This window comes from Rhinatrema bivittatum, chromosome 1, assembly GCF_901001135.1.
Source record: "Rhinatrema bivittatum chromosome 1, aRhiBiv1.1, whole genome shotgun sequence".
NCBI classification, from domain to species: Eukaryota; Metazoa; Chordata; class Amphibia; order Gymnophiona; family Rhinatrematidae; genus Rhinatrema; species Rhinatrema bivittatum.
In genome coordinates this window covers 482499662-482523284 of record NC_042615.1, presented here as the reverse complement: position 1 = coordinate 482523284, position 23623 = coordinate 482499662, and the positions used below count along the sequence as shown (strand labels likewise).

The 23623-nt window shown below is 41.5% G+C and overlaps 1 protein-coding gene across 1 annotated transcript; it reads right to left on the bottom strand.

Annotated features, from left to right (window-relative positions):
* Nucleotides 1-7627: 7627 nt before the first annotated feature.
* Nucleotides 7628-23246, bottom strand: LOC115094294 (perilipin-2-like). The gene is made up of 6 exons (XM_029607204.1): nt 23205-23246; nt 22928-23123; nt 12901-12983; nt 11373-11658; nt 10140-10324; nt 7628-8684 (listed from the first exon to the last, which is right to left on the bottom strand). The coding sequence occupies exons 1-6, from the start codon at nt 23229-23231 to the stop codon at nt 8340-8342; spliced, it is 1122 nt and encodes a 373-aa protein (XP_029463064.1). The 5' UTR covers nt 23232-23246; the 3' UTR covers nt 7628-8339.
* Between the last annotated feature and the right edge of the window lie 377 nt (nt 23247-23623).

Sequence of the window (23623 nt, the reverse complement as noted above, 5' to 3'; positions counted from 1 at the left end):
TTCAGCATGGTGCTCTTTAGTTCTACACCAGTCTCCTTCAGCCCAAGCACAGGGAAGGGCTATCAGCATGCTGCTAATGGTCCTTCTTCTTGATGGTCACAGACCTCGATGCTTTCTTTCCTTGGTATGTTAAGGCCTTAGATGTGCTTATTCAGTGAGCTAATGCATATTAAAATGAATCCACGATTAAAGTGGCTGAGAAATATAAACACCAAACTATTTCTATTTTCTTGAATGTTATTTTGCATTAGGTAGTGTCTGTTGTGAACATGTGCAAAGATGAGTGATTTTACCAGGCTTTAGAGTCAATGTAGCAGTCTGATTTCTATTTTCCAAGTAGAAAATTATGGCATATTTGTGGTCTAAGGTCTAGTGTTGAGTTGCAGTATTGTCTTTCCTAGGTCACATTTTTGCTGTTTATGCCCAAGTGTTAGTGCTCTTTTGGTATAGCAAACTTGCTATATCGGTTTGAAGTGTGTTCAATTTAGGTTATGTTGAGTCCAAAACGCCCACTACTGAACAGTGTGCCCTTGAACAAGAGGTGACTCGAATTTGTAGACCATGTCCAGTAAGACTTCCAAGAGGGAAGAGACTGCCTGCAAAAATATATGTAAGAGAAGAGGAAAAGGGATGACTTGTGTGGCAGAAGAGGGGAGGCCCCTTTGATTTTTTGGGGAGTGCCATTTGGCTTAGTGCCAGTGTTGCTCTTACCCTGTTCTAGGGTGAGAATGGTCAAATTTGAGCCTCCCAGCACCACTCCAGCCAGCTGAGTAATGGAAGCTTTAACTGCAAGAACAGTGGCTAATAACAAGACTACAAGTAGTTGAAACATCAACCAGGGCCAGATTAAGCATCCCCCGACTACCAGTCCTTTAACAGCTTTATATAAAGGGTTGGGTAGGGTAGAAGACTTCCATGAATGGGATTCTTAAACAGAAGAGGAACTGCATGTATGACAGAGAACCAACACTGGTTTCTCTTGCTCTTTATAAGACTGAGGCAGAGTTGATTTAAGCACTAATTACCAACTGCTCAAGAGCTTATGCCTACAGATAATCCATGACCCAGATTAGATGACAAAATAAGCAAGTCAAATTTTTGGGGAAGAGGAGACTTTTTCAGAAAAGAACCAAGCTGCTGGTAATAACTTTAAGAAGGAGATTGTTCTAGTTTAAAAGCTGTTCTAAGGGGGAAGCCAAGTCACTCAGCAGTGCCTGGTGTGGAGGAATATATCTTAAAGATACTAATGAAATGAGAGTTAGGGCATCCAAGAGGTTCCAGTAAAAGGCACATGGAGTCCATATGCCTATATGTTAAAAAAATAAATTCTCCTGAGCTAAAGATTTCCAAATTATCCTTAACCTGCTTTTCAGTTATTAATACAACCCCCCCCCCCCCCCAAAAAAAAAACAACCCCCAACAACACTTTGAAGTGTCTGTAGGCCAATGCTACAAGTCTAAAAAGTAAGATGGGAGAGTTAGAGTGTATAGTATTAAGCGATGAGATTGACATAATTGACAGAGAGACCTGGTGGAAGGAGGATAACCAATGGGACAGTGCTATACCAGGGTACAAATATTGCATGATAGGGAGGATATAGACTCCAACAGGATAAAGATTATACAAGAGACAATGCTCAGTAGAATCTATATGGATAGAAAGCCCATGTTTGTTGGGTAAGAGTATAGTGATAGGAGTATACTACCATCTACCTGGACACAAATGGTCAGACTGATAATGAAATACTAAGAAATCAGAGATGCTACCCAATAATGGGAAATTTCAGTTACATTTACCCAGACAATATTGGGGTAACATCAGGACTTGCTAGAGCAAAGTTCCTGGATGTAATAAATGACTGCTTCATGGAGCATTTGGTTCTGGAACCAATTTTAGAGGAACACAGGCTTTGGAGAGGTAATTGTGGTGGGGCTACTTGGCAATAGTGATCATAAAAGATCAAAAGTAGTAACTGGAAAGGGGGACAATAAGTAAATCTACAGCTCTAACACTAAATTTTCAAAAGGGAAACTGATAAAATAAGGAATAGAAAAAACGGAAAGGTGCATCTGCAAAGGTTAAGTGTTCAGGCATGGACAAGGTTTAAAAATTACAATCCTAGACATGCAGTCCAGATGTATTTCATGCATTAAGAAGAGGTGGAAGGCAGGCAAAACCTGTAGTGTAGCCATGGCTGGGCAGCTGCCCACCTAATTAGAACCAGAAATGGAGTACTTTACCTGCAAGGCTGTCATGGGATCCCATCTGTGTGGCAAAGGGGAGGACCCAGGGCTGGCACACCATTGCATGTATTTGCACAGCCCACATGGGGAAGCAATCCTGTGGCCAAATGGCCCACTGATCTTCCTATTTTTTTTTGGGGGGGGGGGGGGGGGGGGGGGGGAGCAGAAGCAGCACACACAGCTTCTGCTTCCATCCCCCTCAAGCAGGAAGATCGGTGGGCTATACAGCCCAAAGATAGCAGGAGAGGCCAACTGATCTTCCTGCTTGGGAGGGGGAGGAAGTAGAAGCTGTGCACAGGATTGAATGTGTAGGTGTGGGTGAGACTGGCTGTGCATGCTTAAGAATGTAAGCCTGGGGAGGGGTGAGAAAGTAAGAGTTTGTATGTGTGTCTGTAGAGAATGTGAGCTTGTGTGTGTGGGGGGGAGCATATGAGTGAGGGAGTCTGAGAAAGCATGTATGTGGAAGGGAAGACGACAGTAGTAGAAGAAAGACACTGAAAAGGAATTAGATGAACAAGAAAGAGACTAGGACCAACTGATTAGAAAAATACAAATATTAACAAAGGTAAAAAAATTGAGATGTTAAGATATGCCATCTTTAGGAATGTGCATTTTGCTCTCTTCAGTATTCCACTGTTCAGAGGCTTTAGTTTCTCAGGCTTTGTATTTTGGCTTTATCTGCATTTTTGTTTCTAATTTACAGTCCTATTTCTATATTAGGTAAGGGTCAGTGTCAGTTTGGCCTGTGTGTGACAGAAATGCAGTATTTCTAGCATATAGTTTCTCTGTATTAGTCCAGCTTGTTCTGTTATTCCAGTAGGTGATATATTATGGTCTAAGGCCTAGTGTAGTATTTGCATTGCTGCTTTTTCATAATGTTGCTGTTATTTGCATCCCGAGTCAGTGCTGTGACTGTATGGCAAGGTTCTAGATGCCTCTTTGCAAGAGTTTGTATTACTTCACAAAATAGCAGTGGAGGGTATTTTTTTTGCTGAGGTGACACCAGCATTTGAAATTTCTCTCAGGTTAGTTGTAATGTGAATTGCCCTAGCTCTGCACCTGTTCTGATTAATTATATTTTATTGTATTTATGAAGATTTCTGGTTTTCTGCAAAGATGATTCATGAAACAATATGTTTATTACAAGATTAGATCTATTTTCTACACTTGTGCATTTATAAACTGCAATAAATATAAAATAGATTAAGGAATTAATGCTGGTAAGTGCTTGAAATAGAGGTAAAATGTTTCAAAGTTTCACATATGCTGCATAATGGCTGTTGCAAATCACTTAGAAAGCCATTCTAGGGTGCAGTATATGGCATTTATCAATAAGAAAACGAGGTCTCAGACCTACATGCCTACCCAAAAAAAAACCCAATTCTGGCTATGCTACTGGCCAAAAACTGTTCATGATTAACACAGATATAAAGCATTACAAATAAGTAATGCATTGAAGTTCTATGAAACAATCCACTTTTCTTTAAAAATTTTTGCAATGAATGTATTGCTTAAAACAGTTTGATTTAACAGAAGAGGTTTTTGTCCCTTATAACGCTTTGAAAGATATCCTTGAAAATCGCATATGGGACACTTTCTACTTGAGTTGGAATTCATTGGTTTACGTAATAAGTGACCCTTATAAATATTGGGTGCATAGTATTTTGGTTTGTCAAAAACTATTACTGGCATGGTTAAAAGGTGAGGTGAATTTTGCTAAAATAGCCCAACATCTTCCAAAAATTGGAAGGATCCATCTGAAGAAAATAGGATAAAGCATAAGCATCATCAAGTTAAGAATAAAACATTGATAAGACAGGCAAAGAGAATGTGAAATGAAGTTGGCTGTAGAGGCAAAAACTCATAGTAAAAAACTTTAAATATATCTGAAGCAAGAAACCTGTGAGGGAGTCTGTTAGATGACCAAGGGGTTAAAGGGGCTCTTAGGGAAGATAAGGCCATTGTAGAAAGACTAAATGAATTATTTGCTTCTGTGTTTATCAATGAGGATCTTAGGGATATACCATTCTGGAGATAATCTGACTCATCACCCTTGCAAACCCATAAGATGTAGTAGGCCAGCTTGACAAAAAAAAAAATAGCAACTCTGGACCAGATGGTATTCATCCTAGGATACTGAAGAAACTAAAAATGAAGTTTCAGATCTATTTGTTAACATTTGTAGGATTAAGTGGTCCACTCTCAGTGGAGTGCCTCAGGGATCTGTACTTTTCAATATATAAATTATCTGGAAAGGAATGACGAGTGAGGTTATCAAATTTGCAGATACAAAAATTATTCAGAGTAGTTAAATCACAAGCAGACTGATACATTACAGGAGGACCTTGCAAGACCGGAAGATTGGGCATACAAATGGCAGATGAAATTTAATGTGGACAAGTGCAAGGTGTTGCACATAGGGAAAAATAACCCTTGCTGTAGTTACATGTTAGGTTCTATATTAGGAGCTACCTCCCAGGAAAAAAGATCTAGGCGTCATAGTGGATAATATTTTATAATAAAAAAGGCTCATTGTGCTGCAGCAGTCAAAAAAGCAAACAGAATGTTAGGAATTAGGAAGAGCATGGTTAAGACTGAAAGTGTCATAATGCCTCTATAATTGCTCTATGGTGAGACCACACCTTAGATACTGTGTACAATTCTGGTCACTGCATCTCAAAGATATAGTTGTGATGGGGGAAGGTACAGAGAAGGGCAACCAAAATAAGGTGATGGAACAGCTCACCTATGAGGAAAGGCTGAAGCGCTTAGGGCTGTTCAGCTTGAAGAGATGGCCGAGGTGGGATATGATAGAGGTCTTTAACAAGTAGATGTGACTTATTTACACTTTCAAATAGGACTAGGTGGCATTCCATGAAGTCAGCAAATAAGACTAAACTGAGAGTTTAGAGGATGTGGTTAGTGCAGTTAGTGTAGCTGGGTTCAAAAAAGTTTGGATAAATTCTTGGAGAAGTCCATTAATGACTATTAATAAATTTTAGTTAGGGAATAGCCACAGCTAATTGCATCAGTAGCATGGGATCTTCTTAGTGTTTGGATAATTGCCAGGTTTTTGTGGCCTGGTCTGGCTTCTGTTGGAAACAGGATGCTGGGCTTGATGGACCCTTGGTCTGACCCAGCATGGCAATTTATGTTCTATCATTAAAATCTATTGTACATGACTAGCCAATGTAACCCTGATATTTAAAAAGGGCTCCAGGGGTGATCTGGGAAACTAGACCAGTGAGCCCAACTTCAGTACTGGAAAAAATAGTGGAAACTATTTTAAAGATCAAATTTTTAGAGCATCTAGAAAGACATGTTTAATGGAATACAGTAAAAAATGCATTTACCCATGGGAAGTCCTGCCTAACAAGTCTGCTTCATTTTTGTTTGAAGGGGATAACATGTGGATAAAGGTAAGCCAGCAGATAGTGTATTTGGATTTTTTGAAGGCATTTGACAGGCCCTCATGAGAGGCTTCTAAGAAAACTAAAAAGTCATAGATATGAGGCAATGTCCTTTTGTGGATTACAAACTGGTTAAAAGACAGGAAACAGGATTAAATGGTCAATTTTCCCAGTGGAAGAGGCTAAATAGTGGAGTGCCTCAGGAATCTGTACTTGTACTGGTGCTTTTCAATATATATATATATATATATAAATGATCTGGAAAGGAATAAGATGAGTGAGGTTAAGTTTGCAGATACAAAGTTATTCAGAGTAGTTAAATCACAAGTGGCTTGTGATATTACAGGAGGACCTTGCAAGACTGGGCATCCAAATGGCAGATGAAATTTAAATGTGGACAAGTGCAAGGTATTGCATATAGGGAAAAATATGCCTTGCTGTAGTTACATGTTAGGTTCCATATTAGGAGCTACCACCCAGGAAAAACATTAGGCATCATAGTGGATAATACTTTAAAATTGTGCTGCAGCAGTCAAAAAAGCAAACAATGTTAGGAATTAGGAAGGGAATGTTAACCAAATGGAAAAATTTCATGCCTCTCTCTCCATGGTGAGATCACACCTTGAATATCATGTACTATTCCAGTTGCTGCATCTCCAAAGAAAAACAAAAAAAAATAGTTGCGATGGAGAAAATAGAGAACCAAAATAAAGGAGATGGAACAACTCCCCTGAGGAAAGGCTGAAGAGGTTAAGGCTATTCAGCTTGAAGAGATGGCTGAGGGGGAAATATGATGGAGGTCTTTAATGAGGAGATGTGAATTTGTTATTTACTCTTTTGGATAATAGGACCAGGGGCATTAAGAAATTTGCAATTAGCACATTTAAGACTAAAGGGAGAAATTCTCACAATTAAGCTCTGGAATTTGTTGCCAGAGGATGTGGTTAGTGCAGCTGGGTTCAAAAAAGGTTTGTATAAGTTCGAGGAGAAGTCCATTAACTGCTATTAATAAAGTTGACTTAGGGAATAGCCACTGCTATTAATTGCATCAGTAGCATGGGATCTTCTTGGTATTTGGGTACTTGCCAGGTTTGGCCTCTGCTGGAAACCGGATGCTGGGCTTGGACCTTGGTCTGACCCAGCATGGCAATTTTATATTATACCATTTTCCCTGGAGATAGCCACTAAGTATTACAACATATCCAGATGACTGGAAGTTCCTGTGACAACTTGCATCAGCTGTATTTTACCAAAAGGAGGCAGGACCAACTATTTCCCCCCCCAGTTTGGCACTTGCATTGTTTAAAGAGTTTTGATTAATGCCTAGGCTTGTGTATTTTAACATAAGGCCTCTTCAGTTCCTGTTTAACAAAAGCAATCAAGATTTGCTTCAAGGCTCAGATTGCCTTCCAATAAGTACAGTAGCCAGGTATTTAGAATGTTCTACCATGCAATTGTAGAGCACCAGCCCCATTGGACTTTTTGAAAGACTGAATAGGGATCCCTGCTTAGCAGGATTCTGTTAGATACACCAGATTTAATCTCAGGACAGTGTTTGAGAAAGTACTCATGCCAGTGTCCAGCAGCTTTCTCACTACCATATTTGCTAGGATAGGAATGTGCTTTAAGCTAGCTTAGTCATGGTCTTCCAAAAGTATTAATGTTCAACTGCTAACTCATACTTACAGGATTATACTAAGCTTCCAGAGTGCTGGAAACAGACTGGCACAAGCTATATGTACTACAGTCTATGTACTACCACTAAATACTGTACAGGTCTGGAATAAGGCTATTTTCCATCATGGTGTTGTGAGGACATGGAACCCAGTTCTATTGGCTACATCTGACCAGAGATAAAGGCTAATGGAGTTAAACCAGGTACATTAGGGAATATATAATTTTTTTCCTTCAATGGACATGACAATTGTAGGTCTTTTAGTAAAGGTTTATTCCAAGAAGACACTGGTTCACTGTTTGGCTGCTGAAATATTTATTGCTAATTCAGAATGACAGATCCAGCCACAAAGTCTTCACATAAAAGCATGGCCATAATATCTTCATATAAAAGAGAAGTCTTGCAGCATATGTTAAAGTACAAACTAATGATTGAAACCATTCTTAGTTTATAAGCTTTGCTTGGAAGTGTTACAGGAAGGACACAACCTGCCTCATGTTAGAATCTTAATTAGCTCTGTTCTAGGAGATTGAGATGCATACCTGCTTAAGGTGACTAGGCTAAAGTCAACTATGTTAGTAATCTGAAGGCTGATTTTAACTTCATCTATAGTAGAATGAATTACAATACAATCACTTGAGCCAATCCACAGCATCTCAGTTGCAGGGATATGGACTTTCAGATCACCTACATAAAATGAGGTAGTATTTATTCATTAAAAGGTAGTTTTATCCTCTTAGAGGGTTTATGTAGATATATTTTAGAGTTAGCCAACAGTGGGCTACAGCTGTAGCTTAAATCTTTGGACATGTAATCTAAGTCTCATTTCCCTGCTGGAGATATTGTACCTTTGAGTGTCCCACTAATCATTTCTCTATGTATCCTTAAATAGAATACCAACATATGCAAGTGTTTCAAAGTTTCACTGAATACCACTATGAACCATTCATTATAGCAGATCTCACCTCGTCTAACAAATTGACCATACATGTGTCTAGCTAGTGCTATAGTCAGGCCTTGTCTTGCTGGCTGGCTTCTTCCTCTCCATGTTGCTTGTGGGAGTATAAGGGACCCACCAACCCTTTGAGTGGTCTGGTAAGAAAATCCACCACATTCAGAGACTCCATTTTCTTCAGCTGTCCTTTGCTGGTGGTTAGGAGTTGGTCAGACACATCTCTGAATGAGGCGGCAGAGCAGAAGTTCTGGTAGATGTTTCCAGCCATGGTGCTAGTATGGTGGGCCTGATCCTGGATGCTTTGGGGCAAGCTTTGCATATTGGATACCAGGGTGAGGCAGGTCGTCTGAAGCTTGTCAGATAGGTTATGGGAAAAAACCAAGATGTCCAGTTCCATGTGCTAAAATAAAGAGCCACACTCATGAGAGGTTCATCCTTAGAATCAAAAAATCAGATAATGCAGACAGAATTAAGATGTAAGGATACAGTGCTCAATTTTGAGACTACACTATGAACTGTAACATAGTATTGTGCTGCACCTCTGTTCTACTCAAGCTATTTAGTCAGTTTAGTAGTATCCAAAATTGGAATCTTTATCATGTGCAGTATAAGTTAGCTCTTCCTGAGAGACAACTAAGGAAGCCCAAATGTTTAGGCTACTCAACATTCCATACTGTATTCTTGACATATTAAGCCCTGCCCTACTATTGACTATTCCATTTATAGAACTAGTAATGGCAGAATGTATTCCAATGTTATCTGGAGACCAGTTATTCTTAACCTGAACATTTGCTATTTTGAGGGTGGTAAACTGATTTTCTAGTCTAAGGTACTAGAAAACTAGATTAAGCTACTCAGACTAGGATTGTCCAGAGCCAAGTTGGTCTAGCCTTACATGGACAAGCTAAGTTTATTCTAATGTATAGTTCCTAGTCCATGTTTTCTGCTTCTTTGAGGTGGATCTCAATTGGCAGGTGCTATTACTAGCCAGTAAAAGTATGGCAGCAGCTCAAGTATGGGCAATATCCACAATCAGGAACTCCATCTTAATTTAGAAGACTCAAGAATTAAGTGTTATGACAGCATAAGTACTAACCTTATGCAAGTTTGAATGGGACAGACACAGTAGCCACAAGTTAGTCCTACCTGGATTATGTAGTTTAATGCTTATATTAGCCATCTACTGGATTAGTGGGTTCCCACACTAGTCCTGGGGACCCCCAGCCAATACAACCACATGGATTTGTATGTATATTCATTGCAGTTATTCTGAAAATTATGTCTGGCAGCCCACAGGACAGGTCTGAAACCCACTGTACTGGATATTCACCTCAGTGCTGAAAGCTTCTCTTCCATGCCACCCAGGATTTGTACAGCCTCTCCTGGGCATCATGCAGTCTTTTGCTGGCACTGTTTACAGGCATGTTCCATTGAACAAAAGCAGGAGTGGGTATTTTGATTTTCAACTGCATGTTTAGGTTAATTACATGTTCATTTAAAATCTGCTCTGGAGATGTATACAGGATGACATTTAAGAGGAGCATTGAGTTGGTCTGAAGTGCCACTTTTACAGCAGGCTCATCATCAATACAAATCCCTTGTTTTAAGAGATCCAGACATATGAGCTCCTCAAAATTCTGTCCTGGTTCTATCTTGAGCACATTTACCTTAATGGATACTTGAGCTATTATGGCTAGGAGACAGGTACACTGGTTCCTAACATGCAGGGTCAAACCCAAGTCACAGGCTTCTACTCCAGACACTTCCAGGAATCGGTTCTTAAAGACAGCACTGCCACCAGGTAAATAGAATACTGATCACTGAAGATACAAGGCCATCCAAATAAGATTCTTACCAGATCAATGGTGGTGTAGAGCTGGGAGATGGCACCCTGGCTCCTGCATTTAGCATATTTGACCCTGGTCAAGGCCTGCTCATAAGCTCTCCTGCGAACCTTGGAAGACAATGACTCCAGTCTAGTGTAATAACTTGGCTTCTGGGTTCCAGCTTCAAATCCTTCAGCTCTGGTAGCTTCTTTTGCTATGAAAAAAAAAAGTGAAAAGCCCCCACAGGCCTTAGAAGGCTTAGTAGCCAATTGCCAGCTTCCCATAGATTAAACTCCCAGAAATTCTCACTTTCAATCATTCCACCACTATACACTAGAGAGGAATGCTATTGCTTAATGTGAAGTCTAGGCATACAAGAGTAGGATTAAACAATCCCAGAAGCAGCATGAGTTAAAATGGAACAGCTACAAAAAAAGTGATTAAATAAGTTAATGGATAAAAAAAAGTTATGTATATATAGCTAGTTAGAGATGTGCATTCTTTTATCATGAATTAGGCAATTAATGAAATTGCCTAATTCATCATGGTTCGGGGTACCCAAACCCCAAAATGGATTTTCCCTGAACTTTGGGGAAAATTTGTGTTTTGGGTTAGTAAGGGGGAGTGGTACATTAAAAAAAAAAAAGCCACCCCAACCCTTCAATTTTACTTTTACAACTCCCCACAACTTACTAAAATCTCTGGTGGTCCAGCAGGGGTCCTGGAGCGATTTCTGGCACTTGGCTGCCAGTATTCAAAATGTTGCCGATAGCTTTTGCCCTTACTATGTCACAGGGGCTACTGGTGCCATTGGTTGGCCCCTGTCACATGGTAGGAGCACATGATAGCACCGGCCGTCCATTGCTCCTACCATGTGACAGGGGCCAACCAATGGCACCGGTAGCCCCTGTGACATAGGAAGGGCAGAGGGCACAGTGCCATTTTGATTCATGGTAGGCCTGACAGGGAGACAATGCTTGCGGGATCCTGCTGGACCACCAGAGCTTTTAGTAAGTCTTGGAGGGATTGGGATGGTGGGGGGTTGATAAAGTAAAATTGAAGGGTTGGGGTGGATTCCCCCCCCGACTCGTTTGCTCCGATTTGTGCTGCTTAAAAACAACCCTGTGGAAAAATCATGACATTTTTCAATGAAGTGACTGTATCGAAAAACTAAGCTCATCTCCAATAGCTATGCTTCAAGGAAGGAGGCCAGAAAAGACTAGGCAAGCAGTACTCAACTGATTTTGTGGGTAGTTTCTTACCTGCCTCTTCTTCAGTCTGTGGGAGATAGTGATCCACAAGAGCCTCCGACTTGGTGAGTGCCGCATCTACCCCAGTGCTCACCACCTGCACCATGCGGCTTCCCAGAACAGAGTTGATGCTGCCAGTCACAACAGCTTTAGTCGTTTCCATGCTCTCCTGCACAGCTCCCTTGGTCTTGTCCACCACTCCAGTGATTGTATGGGCAACAGTGTCCTTGGCACCTGTCACAGTCCTTGTGATAGCTTCTTTTGCTGTAACCACTATGTCAGTGGCATTGGCAACAACCTAGAGAAAGTGGACTGAGGTTATCAAAATTCAGATCATGTGGCAAACATTTCGAGTCATGAATTAAAGAAAACAAAATCCATATTTCACAAGTTTAGTCCCACCACTGCTGGGTAGGATTGTGCTTGGGAGGGGGAAGACAGGCCAGAGCTGCTGCAGTAGTCCTGCCCCAATATCCCTTCCCATTCCTCAGGTGTGCTTGTGGTTACAGGGGCCCATCTGTAGCAACATTTGTGCCAGGCCAGAAGGTACACTGCTCCCCTACCATCTTTAGAGTAGACACTTGCCAAGTCAATGTTTCTTGGGGGGGGGGGGGGGGGGGAGGAAGGAGGAGAGGCAGTTAAGAGCTCCTGCAATTGCCCTGCCCCAGTACATGTTTCCAGACCAACTAAAGGCAGAAGATTCAACTGATTAAATCTATGCAGAAATTCCACTTAAGTCACTGATGGGGAGAATTGCAAAGCTGTTGCATGTACAGAAGGATTTGGCCCATAAGATTCTCAAGAAAACTTTGTGATTAACTTTGTTTCTAGCTTTTAGAGACTTATCCTAAAATAGTGTTGCTGAAGGTTGAGTGTACACAGTAAATACATTCATGGCCTTAAAAAATGAGGAGTTCTTATAACTAGGAATGCTTCTCAGATCTGTCCTGTGATCTTGCAAGCAGTTGTATCTGCCAAGATACAGTTACCATTAGGATAGACACCTAACTTTACAATTCCACAACAGCTAAAAATGGAAGCCTTATAGTGCATAGGCAGTTCCAACTATGATGAATTAAGAACCCAGTCTTGAGTACACAGTTGTCTTTTGCTAATGTTTGTACACTTCTTTACAGTCTAGGCCAGTGTTTTCCAAACCTATCCTTGGTGGAACCCAGCCAGTTGAGTTTACAGGATCTCTCCAATTAAATATGCATGAGATCAATTTTCATGCATATTAATTGTAGCTGTCCTGACTGGGGTCCCCATGACAGGTTTGGAAGCCATTAAGTGTCCTTTCAGGTCCAAATATAAAAAACCAAATCAAAAACAGACAGCATATGACATTCTAGTTTAGAAAGCTAGAACTGTTGCCCCCTGTGCAACCTTCATAAACTTGGCCTTGAACTGTAGGTGATCCTTCTAGTGTAGGACAGATTATATAGTAATCTGTGGCTCCCCCCCCCCCCCACCTCAAGGGAATTATTCCTTTGAGGCCAATCTACTGTTAAACTCTACTTATAGGTAGAAGATACCTGACCTTATCAGTGGGCTGCAGGAGGATGGGCAGCTTCTCTTCAATTGTGTCCAGGCTGATGCAGGCATAGTTATTGACCAGAGCAACTGCAAAGAAACCACCCATAAAGCTAAATACATGTGCTTAAACAAAGACTAAAAAGGCATTTGTTCACCTGGTCTGAGAAGTGTATATATGAATACAGGACTGCTATATGGCCTTTACTCCTAGGAGACAAAATATGGAGAGCCATGAAATGAACTCAGCAAGAAGCAGATTCAGAGGCCTCAAAGTTCCTCCCACGAGCATCAAGCTATGCTCTGCTGCTCCCACTCACTAGCAACTCACTTAAGCCAGGGGTGAGCAGACAAAGCTGCAGCCCTCCCCCCTCCAAGATGGGTTATGATTTATATAAGACATGTATTCACTCAGCATCTCTCTTCAAATTGCTGAAACAAGCTCACAAGCAGACACATGGGTGTCAGGGGGAGATACCCAAAGGCACCACACTACAGGAGTGCTATGAGCTGGAAACATTTTTCAGAAGAGTACCTGCCAAATGTTTAAGAAGCTAAGGAACTTATCCCACCCTACCCAATCTTCTGCTTTGACAGTGCACTAATTTTCCCAGGGAAAATTAGTTTGCTCATGTTTTCTATTTTGATTTGCTTTTATTCTTTGCCCATTCCCTTCCTTCACCACTTTCATCCGGGCAGGCAACAGCTGTGATCTCTCTCCCTGGGCAGGGACCTGGTAGCAGTAGAACACCTCCCATTTCCAGTTCTGCCACTTGAGAAAGTGATTTCCACCCTGGCCCACCACAGTGGAAGTTTCTCCTCCCCAGCCCACTGAAAGATACATGACTAAGCTGCAGCCTTCCAATGTCACTATGTTCTGACAGCTCCCTTTCCTCCTGAGCTTGTGGCAGTATCTAGATAGCACAGCCATGTTTTCTTCCCTGATGGAGACTGATTGTCCCCTCCCCCACACAATCTTGTCCACTTACTAATCATAGAAACATAGAAATGGCAGAAGACCAAACTGCTCATCCACTCTGCCCAGCAAGCTTTCACACTTTTATTCTATTTCCCTTCCACCCCCACCATTAGAGAGCAGTGTTGGAACTGCATCTAAGTGAAATAGCTTAATTTAGTTAGGGATATTAACCACTGCAATAAGCAAGCTACACCCACGCTTATCCGTTTATTCAGACTATGTAATTCAGTCCTTGTTGATTGTTGCCTGAATATAGATCCACCTTTCTTCATTCCCCTGCTGTTTAAGCAGGGAGCTATGTTGGATTTGTGTTGAAAGTGAAGTATCAGGTATTTTTGGTTTGGGGTAGTTAACTGCCTTAAGCAAGCTACTCCCTTGCTTTTATGTGGCTGCAAATCCTGTTTTCTACATTTCCTCTTGCTGTTGAAGCATAGAGCAATGTTGGAGTTGCATTATTGAATACGGATATTAGTCTCTAGGTAGTAGCCATCATTCCCTCAAGCCACCCCCATGCCTCTTCTCTTCATTCACATCCTCTAGATTTTATGGATCCACAGTAAGTCTTTCAGTTTTGGTCTTCACCACTTCCTCTGGAAGGGTGTTCCAGGCATCCACCACTCTCTCCCTGAAGAAATACTTCCTGACATTTGTTCTGAGTCTTCCTCCCTGGAGTTTTAAATCATGACCCCTGGTTCTGCCTTTATAAATTCCAATAATCCTTTAAGAATATCCAAGATTATTGGTACTGAGTATGCTGGAATCTGTCATCTCCAGCCTTGTCTGATTCCATTGAAAAAGCAATTTTAACACTGTACTTGCATCTCCTTTGGGACTCTTGCTACACCCCTCCCCATACAAAAGATGCCAAACCCAGACCTTGGCTCACCTCCAGTTCCTACATTCTTGTGCCTGGTTAGAGGCCCGTTCCCATGCTGACATTTGTTTCAAACTAGTGTTATGGTCTACTAGTAGACTTGCCAAGCAATACTATATTTCAATCTACATATGCTCAAAAACTTAAACCTCTTTTAACTGACTTCCGGACAATTGTTCAAGCTCTAATTCTAACAAACTTAGATTACTGTAACATTATATTGTCTGCCATCATCATCAATATATCTATTGCAACAATATATAACTTCTTGTAAAGATCATATAACACCCATTTTACAACAATTACACTGGCTCCCTATAACTCACTGTATCAGATATAAAATCTTGTCTACCATCCACAATCTGCTATATAACGTTGACTTGGTTTGGCTCTGCTCCATCTTATGCATATACAAGCCCCCAAGACAGCTACGATCCATGGACAAATGTTTGCTAGAAGTACCAGTCAAAACAGTCAGCTTGGCCCTAATCCGCAAAAGAACCTTTTCTGTTGCCGGTCCAATCTTATGGAATTCTCTCCCCGAAAACCTCCGACTTACAAACCGTAAGGAATTTAAGAAAAAATGCTAAAGACATATCTATTCAGTGATGCATACAATATAACTTAAATACACTAACAATATACCGCTATACCTTTATTATGGTTAAATTAGTTGTGTTTGTCTATTTTAACCTTCATAGGTAAATTTGTTGTGCCTGACTAACTTATGTACGTATATTTGTAAACTGCCTAGACGGACATGCAAATGTGTCTTATTGTTTGCGGTATATCAATATTTTTAAATAAACTGAGCAATACTCTTTCCTCCATCCACTGCCATCTTTGCCATTCTCCACCCTGACTATGGATCACTTTTCATGAAGAAATTGGAAGAATTGCAGATTTTCTAGACCAGAAGTTCCCAAACCTTTTTGGGACCTCCAGCCATTCAGGCTAGCCACAATTATGCATGAGAATTTGCATGCTGTGGAGGCAGTACATGCAAGTTTCTCATTCATAATTGTGGATATGCCTGAAAATCTGGCTGGCTGAGGTCCTCCAGGACAGGTTTGGAAATCACTGCTATATTTGTTCCTCTGCTCCCCCATTTCCTCAAATTCTCTTCCATCACATCCTCAGTCACTTGCCACCAGCCTTTCTTCCTTCAAGCTTGCTTGTGTTATACTCCTCAAAAAGCCTTCTTTGGATCTTGTGCCCTGATAGGTTATCAGCCATCCCATCCACATAAATTGCTTCAATGACCTGCTCACCTCTGCAGCCTTGACCATTTCAAGCTGTTTGGCTCTTCTCCAGTCTGACTTCCAACTGCTACATTTACAGCCCACAGATCCAATCTCTGGATAGTTTCATATACAAAGAAACCAAAGCCTCCATAACCCAAGGCCTTTAATCTCATCCTCTTGACTTATCTCCTGCTTGTGATAGTCTCACTATATTCCAACATGCTGCTCTTTGCTTTTAGCTCCCATCACTTTGTTTCCCCTGGTGTTCTGCTAGACTGTACCTCAAGGCTATCTTGGGGCCCCTTCTATTCTTCAATTTCCCCACAGCTCTCAATGCATGTAACTCCCAGATCTACTTCTACCAGAATTGTTACCATGAATACAGTCCCAAATTTCAACCTGCTTGTTGAACATTACTAGCTGGATGTCCCAATTCCACCTTAAAAATATGGCTAAGGTGGAACTTATCCTTTCCACTCCTTGTGATCAGGCCTCTCCTCTATCCCCTCAGCCTGTGACTTTGGGATGTCATCTGATACCTCTACATATAAGACCAATGCTAAAGCACATTGATCACAAAAAAAAAGTGTACCTTCCTTTCTAAACTAGCACTGTTATACTTTGCTCTTAGAGACAGAGGTGGGTTATGATAGAAATCTACAAAATCATGAGGACTTGAAGTTAGTGTAAGTTAACTATTTACTCACTAAAAGAGTGAGGGGCAGTTTAAGTTAGCAAGCAGCTCATTAAAAAAAATTGAATAAAATTTGCTTAATGCATAGCTAAGCTCTGGAATTTGTTGCCAGAGGATGTGGTTAGGATGTGCCAGTTAAACAGGGTTTAAAGAAGGTTTGGATAAGTTCCTAGAGGAAAAGATCTATATACTGCTATAAATAAGCAATAGTAGCTTGAGATTTGTTTTATGTTTGGGTACTTGCAACTTGGATTGGCCACCATTGGAAACAGGATACTGGGCTTGGACCCTTGATGGCATCTCTTATGTACTTCTTATGGCCCTCCTGCTTACTTGTCTCCAGCACAATCTATTCCAGATTCAGCTGCACAGCTTCAATGTTGCTGACCACAATTCATCTGCAAGTTATATTGGCTGTCTGCTTCTACCCTCAGCTCAAGATTCTCTTCCTCACCTATAAATGTAATTGGCCTCCAGTACTTCATTACTTTTCTCCTCTCCCTACACCATTCTTGAAAGTTGCTTTTTGTACCTCTCCTGCACTAACACCACATGACTTAATAGGTTTAAGTAGTTGCATCTTACTTCTGGCTGTATTCAAATCCAGTTAAAAAAATCCCACTTGAAGGCACTTAAATCTTCAGCCATCTACATAAGTATGCTTCCCCTACATTCTTGTTAGGTTTGTAAGCTCTATGGAGAAGTGACTATATAGAAACATGGTTTAATGAACAGCATGATTTACCCAAGGGAAGTCTTCTCACATCTGCTTTTTTTTTTAAGGTGTTGACATGTGGATGAAGGTGAACCAGTAGATGTGTATCTAGATTTTCAGAAGGCAAAGTCCCTATTGATAGGCTAAGTCATGGGATAAAAAGACAGGAAACTGTAGGATTAAATGGTCAATTTTCTCAGTAGAAAAGTGTGTAAACAGTGGAGTGCTGCAGGGATCTGTACTTGGACCAGTGCTTTTCAATGTAAGTGATCTGGAAAGGAATGTGATGAGTGAGATTATCAAAACTTGCAGATAAAGTTATTCAGAGTAGTTAAGTCACAAGCAGATTGTGATAAATTGCAGGAGGACCTTGCAAGACTGGGCATCCAAATGGCAGATTAAATTTGATGTGGACAAGTGCAAGGTGTTGCATATAGGGAAGGAATTTTATAACTCAGAGCTTCCCAAACTGTGGGTTGGGACCCCAAATGGGGTCCTACATCCTTCAGTTGGGGTCACAAGTGCCTCAAAAGTGACAGCACTCTTTAGGTGTCAGCAGCAGCAGTAGTGGCAGTCAGCATGGGGCCTGTAAATAAGCACAGACTGCAGAGGCACAGCCCTTGCATGAGTTTCTGTAGTTGTAGGAAGCCCTGTGCAAGGAGGGATCAGGACTGCTTTAGGGCCCGATGTGATCTGCAAGTGGCAGCAGCTTGGACCAGCCATGAAAGGCGGCGAGGGTTGTGTATGGCCAGTGGAGATTCACTGCTGCCCTCCCCAACCACAAGAAAAAATGTTGCCCCTGTCAGCCTGCTCTTCCCACTTATTCACCTTTTGCCCAGAGCCCAAAGGAAAAATGTTATTGACTGGCCTGTGAGATGTTGGCAAGAGGGGCTATTTGAAGAAAGGGATGAAAGGCAAGAGGGTTTTCTTTTGGAGAGAGTGAGAGAAGATCAACTGAGGGATGTAAAAAGAATGGAGATGTAAAAAAAGGGTTGGGGAGGAGTTGGAAGGTTTGAGAGAGGCAGCAATGGGAGATGGTGTGAGGGAGTGGTGAGAGAAGGGGTGGGCTGAGGAGTGAGATACAGAGATTGAGAGAGGGGAGGAGGTAAAGAGGGCGTTAGATGGAGTGATACCGCATCACTGCTAATTTGTCATCCTCTGGAATTCTGAACAAATTGCTGGGTCTCTGGGCCAACACCCAAAAACGCCGGGTGCCCTGCTGCAGAAGGCTGGAAGAAAAAGGGTCTGGAGCAGTGCAGGCTCAAGGAGGAGCATCAGCACCTGTGTGCCTCAGGAAAATGACATGAAAGGAGAGATGAGCAGGAGCATTGTCCTCCCCCATGGGAAACAAACTGCAGATGTAGGAGGAGCAACATCAGGCCAGGTGCTGAAAATAAAGCAAGGGCAGAGCAGCCAGAGGAGGAAGTTGACTACATGTCCTTTGGGCCTGGGGAAGAGGCTCCCATGGCTAATAAGAATGCTTGTGTGTGGAAGAGGAGAGACTTGAATGTGTGAGCATAGGTGGAAAAGGGAGAGTGCATGTGTGGACAAGGAGAAATGAATGAGTATGTGAGTGTTTATGCACATGCTATTGCCTCCCCCAATCTCAGGGTGACAGGAAATCAAGGTTTCCCAGGTATGTCTCTGGGGGTCATGAATTTTCAGGTTCCAAAATGAGGTCACTTAGGATAACTGTTTGGGAAGCCCTGATGTAACTACTGCATGGTTAACTCCTAATATGGAGCCCCACACAGGAAAGATCTAGCTGCCACAGTGGATATACATTTAAATAGTCAGCTCAGTGTGCTGCAGCTTTCAAAAAAGCAAACAATGTTAGGAAATTAGGAAGGGAATGGTGAAAAGTAGAAGATGTCATAATTCCTCTCACTCCATTGTGAGACTGCACATTGAGTACTGTGTATAATTCTGGTCACCACATCTCAAAAAAGTGTAGCTGCACTGGAGAAGTTAGAGAACAGCGAGCAAAATGATAAAGGGGATGCACAGCTCAAGGCTAAAGAGGTTAGGGCTGTTCAGCTTGAATAAGATGGCTGAGGGGGGATATGATAAGAGGTCTTTAAAATCATGTCTAGAACAGGTAGATATGAATCTTATGTACTTTCAGATAATAGGACTAGGGGCACTTCATGAAGTTAGCAAGTAGCAAATTTAAAACTAATCAGAAAGTTCTTTCACTCAATGTACCATTAAACTAATTTGTTGCCAGAGGATGTGAATAGTGCAGTTTAGCCGGGTTTAAAAAAGTGGATAGTTTCTTGGAGGAGAAGTCCATTAACTGCTATTAATCACATTGACATAGGGAATAGCCACTGCTATTACTGGCATCAGTAGCATGAGATCTACTTCGTTTGGGTACTTGTAGCCTGTATTGCCCACTATTGGAAACCGGATGCTGGGCTTGGACCCTTGGTCTAACCCAGTATGGCAATTTATTTTCTTATCCAAGATTACTTGTACAGTAATGCTATAGAAAAGAACAGTAATAGTGAAAATAGGAAGATTATGAAAGACTTGGGACACTATTGAGCAAAATGTTATTTCATAATTCAAAAGGTGAAATCAAGGTTCATTTAGAGTGATTTATGACCAGGTTTGATGGCACTTGCAGATGTTTGCCTTTATTTCATAGTGTTGTACTTCCCACCAGATTAAGAAGCCCAGACATACTCACGTGGTACAGTTCCACTATCACCACAACAGAATCTTGAAACTGATGATAGTCTAGTATCTCCATGGAGCTCTGAAGTCTAAGAGCACCTCTAGTAAAAGGAGGTGACCAAGAGCCATTAAACACTAATCTCAGAAAGAAGCCAGCAATAAAGGGGAATTTTAATACATAAGCCTCTCATGTTGGAGAGTTTTGATACTTTTGTTGAGGATGTATATATTCAGAGTTTTCACCCAGACTAGTTTAAAGGCCACAAGCCAGCCCCTGAACTCTTTACTGTCTTGCACTGTGAAATGTTTAACAGGCAAGAGTGTTTAGTTATGCCAAGTCTCAGAAAGCTAGCAGTTAACATACTAAAGCCTACACAGCTGTGCCTGCAGTTTGATAAGAACTCAGAGGGAATGAACACCATTTGTAGTGTATAGGGAGGGACGTGCAGGCTGATTCTTTGGAAGGATGTAAGATTTCTATGTAGCAGTTATGTACCACTACTTCTATACAATCTGATTTGTTTGTTCTATCCTATTGCTCAAATAAAAGCTTGCTTTCCTACCTATAACCATGATGTACTGAATCAAAGTGTGTGGTTCTGTGTTGAAATTAGTTCATGGGTTCAAGCCCCCAGATATAATCCTAATCATTGGATGTTTGTATGGGATAAGCCCCTCCGGTAACCCCTAGTGTACACCTCTGAGATTAGCCCCCCTGGGCAGAATACCAGTGTGCATGGTCTGAACCCATAATATGTATACAGGAAAAGCAAATTCCACTATATTCTGAAGTTAATACCCTTTCTATAGATATAGAAAGGACATTCATGATTTTTAGCTAGCTGACATCAGCAGTTTGAGTCTTCATGCCACCATCTCTAGTCACTGCTTGCAACTATTGAATGTAAGCATGGACAGGAGGTGAAATCCAAAGATAACAATGAGCTGGGAACCAGGAATCAATCCTTACTTCTCCTGACTCATGACCTTGTGCAAGTCTTAGGTTGCCTCAGCTAGCCACTTACAGGCTGATACAGCCAGGTGTGTTCAATGCAGTGCACACGTTTTCAGTGTGCTTAACTTACTCCTGATGCAGGAAGGAGTTTTGCATACAGAGTGTATACCTCAGTAATACTTGAGCACTCTTGCATGGAAATCCCTTGCAAATCAGGACATTAAGTATTACTCTCCAATGAGAGACTGCATTGGGCCAGCACACCTTTAGTACTGGAAGCTTAAGACTGGGTCAAGACTGGAATTAACTTTTCTATAGTGCTGGAAACTAAGTATAAAGTGTCTGACCAGGTAAGCAGCAGCTGCCACTTTGATGAATAAGTCTAGCCAGCTATGACAGCAGGAAGCTGCCTGATAGCAGAACTGGTACTTATTTGGCACAGATCAGCACCATGTAGCCAGATAAGTTCTTTATCTGGCTAAAGTAGCAGTCCTGTGCCAGATAGCTGGATAAGCTGGTATTTGTTAGACTACATGACAACAGTGGCTGCCACTACTTGTCAGGGGCAGCTCCCTACTCCCTTCCTGTGTTAGATTGTGCACTCTGCAATTTTTGCATGTTAACTCCTGATGCAGTAAGCTAATGAGATGCTAATGTATCAAGAGTTTCAGCATTAAGGGTGAACCGGAAACCAGTGCATTTTTTTAATCACTTGAAATTACTCTAGTGGGCTGATGCAATCTTTTTGAAAGGGAGTTATCAGCATTGTACAGCAACTGAAAGTTTTAAGTGTTGCGGAACAGCTCTTACAAAGGGGATTATCTTGGGACTTGTCTTATAAGGCTAGAAGCCATCCCATCAGGCACCTTTAGCTACAGAATATAAGCAGACAACCCAAGAGGAGACTACCAAGGCAGACAACAGCCCTGCTTGAAGGAGGGGTATAACTATGGATGGGCCTGGGAGTATTGGTGGGGTCTTTGCCTTAAGACTTGGCTCAGATCCCCTAGCAGTTGAGAGACATTCCTTAAAAAAAAGGATGCAGCATTTAGAGGACTCTCACTAAACATTTCTATAGTGCTACATGACATGTACAGCACTGCAAAGACTTAAGTACCTGGAGGCATGGGCATCCTTGCTAGTCCACAAGTCCCTGTCCTTTAACAAGGTTAACCTGAAGACAAATACAGCCCTTGGGAGTGTAAGACTTAACCAATACCTGTGGAAAAGCTTGGCTACATAATTGGTCAGCAGTTACATAAAATAACTGCCATAACCACAGAGGGAGACACCTGAGTAATAAGAGCATAGAGTGGCAATAATCAGAACCATTGCCAGAAGTTTTATAGCCTCTGCCATGAAGTCCCACAAAGGATTGGGGAGGGGGGGGGGTAGTACAGTGCCCACTGTCAACATTGAGCCCCCTCCCCCTCTAAAAAAGTCCTGGTTACACCCATCTTATAGATCTGAAGATTCAGAAACTGGAACCTAATATGGAGGACAGTCATTCTAAGATGAATGATATGCACTATAAGGGTTTAGCTTCCTTTTAACTTATGAGCTACCAGTTGGTAAGACTTAGTATTGTATTTTAATTCTTTATCCCCTTCCTCCCATAGATCTGCTGGAGCAAGTTAATCTGCAGCCTCCTCCCCTACAAAGGTACAATGCACTGAGTATTCATAAACAGGGAAGATCACCAGGACAATAATGAGACTGGTAATACTTTAATAGCAAGGGTCAACTCCAAGTTTATACTAGTCTAGACTATCTTCTGGTAAGACATTTAAGCATGGCCAGTCATATCCAGGTGCCATGTGATAAGCTTAACCACGGTTTGTGTTCTATTAAAAATAGGAGTAGGAAGTCCTATTCAAAGGGACAAACTACTTACTTTGTGGCTCCAGTTTCTGGATGATGGGCTTTGCACTGGTGAGGGCCACAGCAGCGATGTTGTTCACCCCTTTCTCTGCCACCTCACAGATATACTTCAGGTATGGATGGTTCTCTTTTGTGCTGATGTAAGCAGATGACACCAGATCACAAGTAGAGCTCACAAGGGGCAGGTTAGCCACCCTCACCACCACACTCTATCAAACCAGAATAGTGTGAGTTAAAAATCCCAAACCAGAACAAACTGAGCAAGTTCAGATAAGCCATTTTATGCTCACCTGTTGAGTTTCAGTAGTTGAAGCCATTTTTCCTTTAAAGCCTTCAAAATAAGGAGAGAGAGAACTTCCAGTAAGCTCCTGAATTTTGGATCACCCCATCCTTTCCCACAGCTGGATATTGAAGTTGCATTACTACTACCCTCCACTACCTTATAGAAGGTTACATTAAATTAATGAACCAACATGATAATGCCACAGACACTTAGAAAGTTAAGCGATACAGGTCTAGAAAAACCAGCCTGCTTTCAGTAGTTGAGATTTACTTTGTGCTAGTATCAATGCTTTAGAATACTAGTTTATTTTTAAGCCCTCAAGACCACTGGCGGACAATACTGTTAACAGTCAGTTCAAGCTAGCAGCTCCCAATGCTTAAACTCCAGTAGTTTATAACTGTCCAGCATGTATGCCAGTATGCCTAC

Excerpts from the sequence above, each read along its gene's own strand:
- LOC115094294 (XM_029607204.1), bottom strand. The coding sequence starts at position 23,231 with ATGGCTTCAACTACTGAAACTCAACAG. Across the intron at positions 12,984-22,927 it reads CCAGAAACTGGAGCCACAAA|TTGCTCTGGTCAATAACTAT; the intron begins GTAAGTAGTTTG and ends GTTTCTTTGCAG. Across the intron at positions 10,325-11,372 it reads ACAGACTGAAGAAGAGGCAG|CAAAAGAAGCTACCAGAGCT; the intron begins GTAAGAAACTAC and ends TTTTTTTCATAG.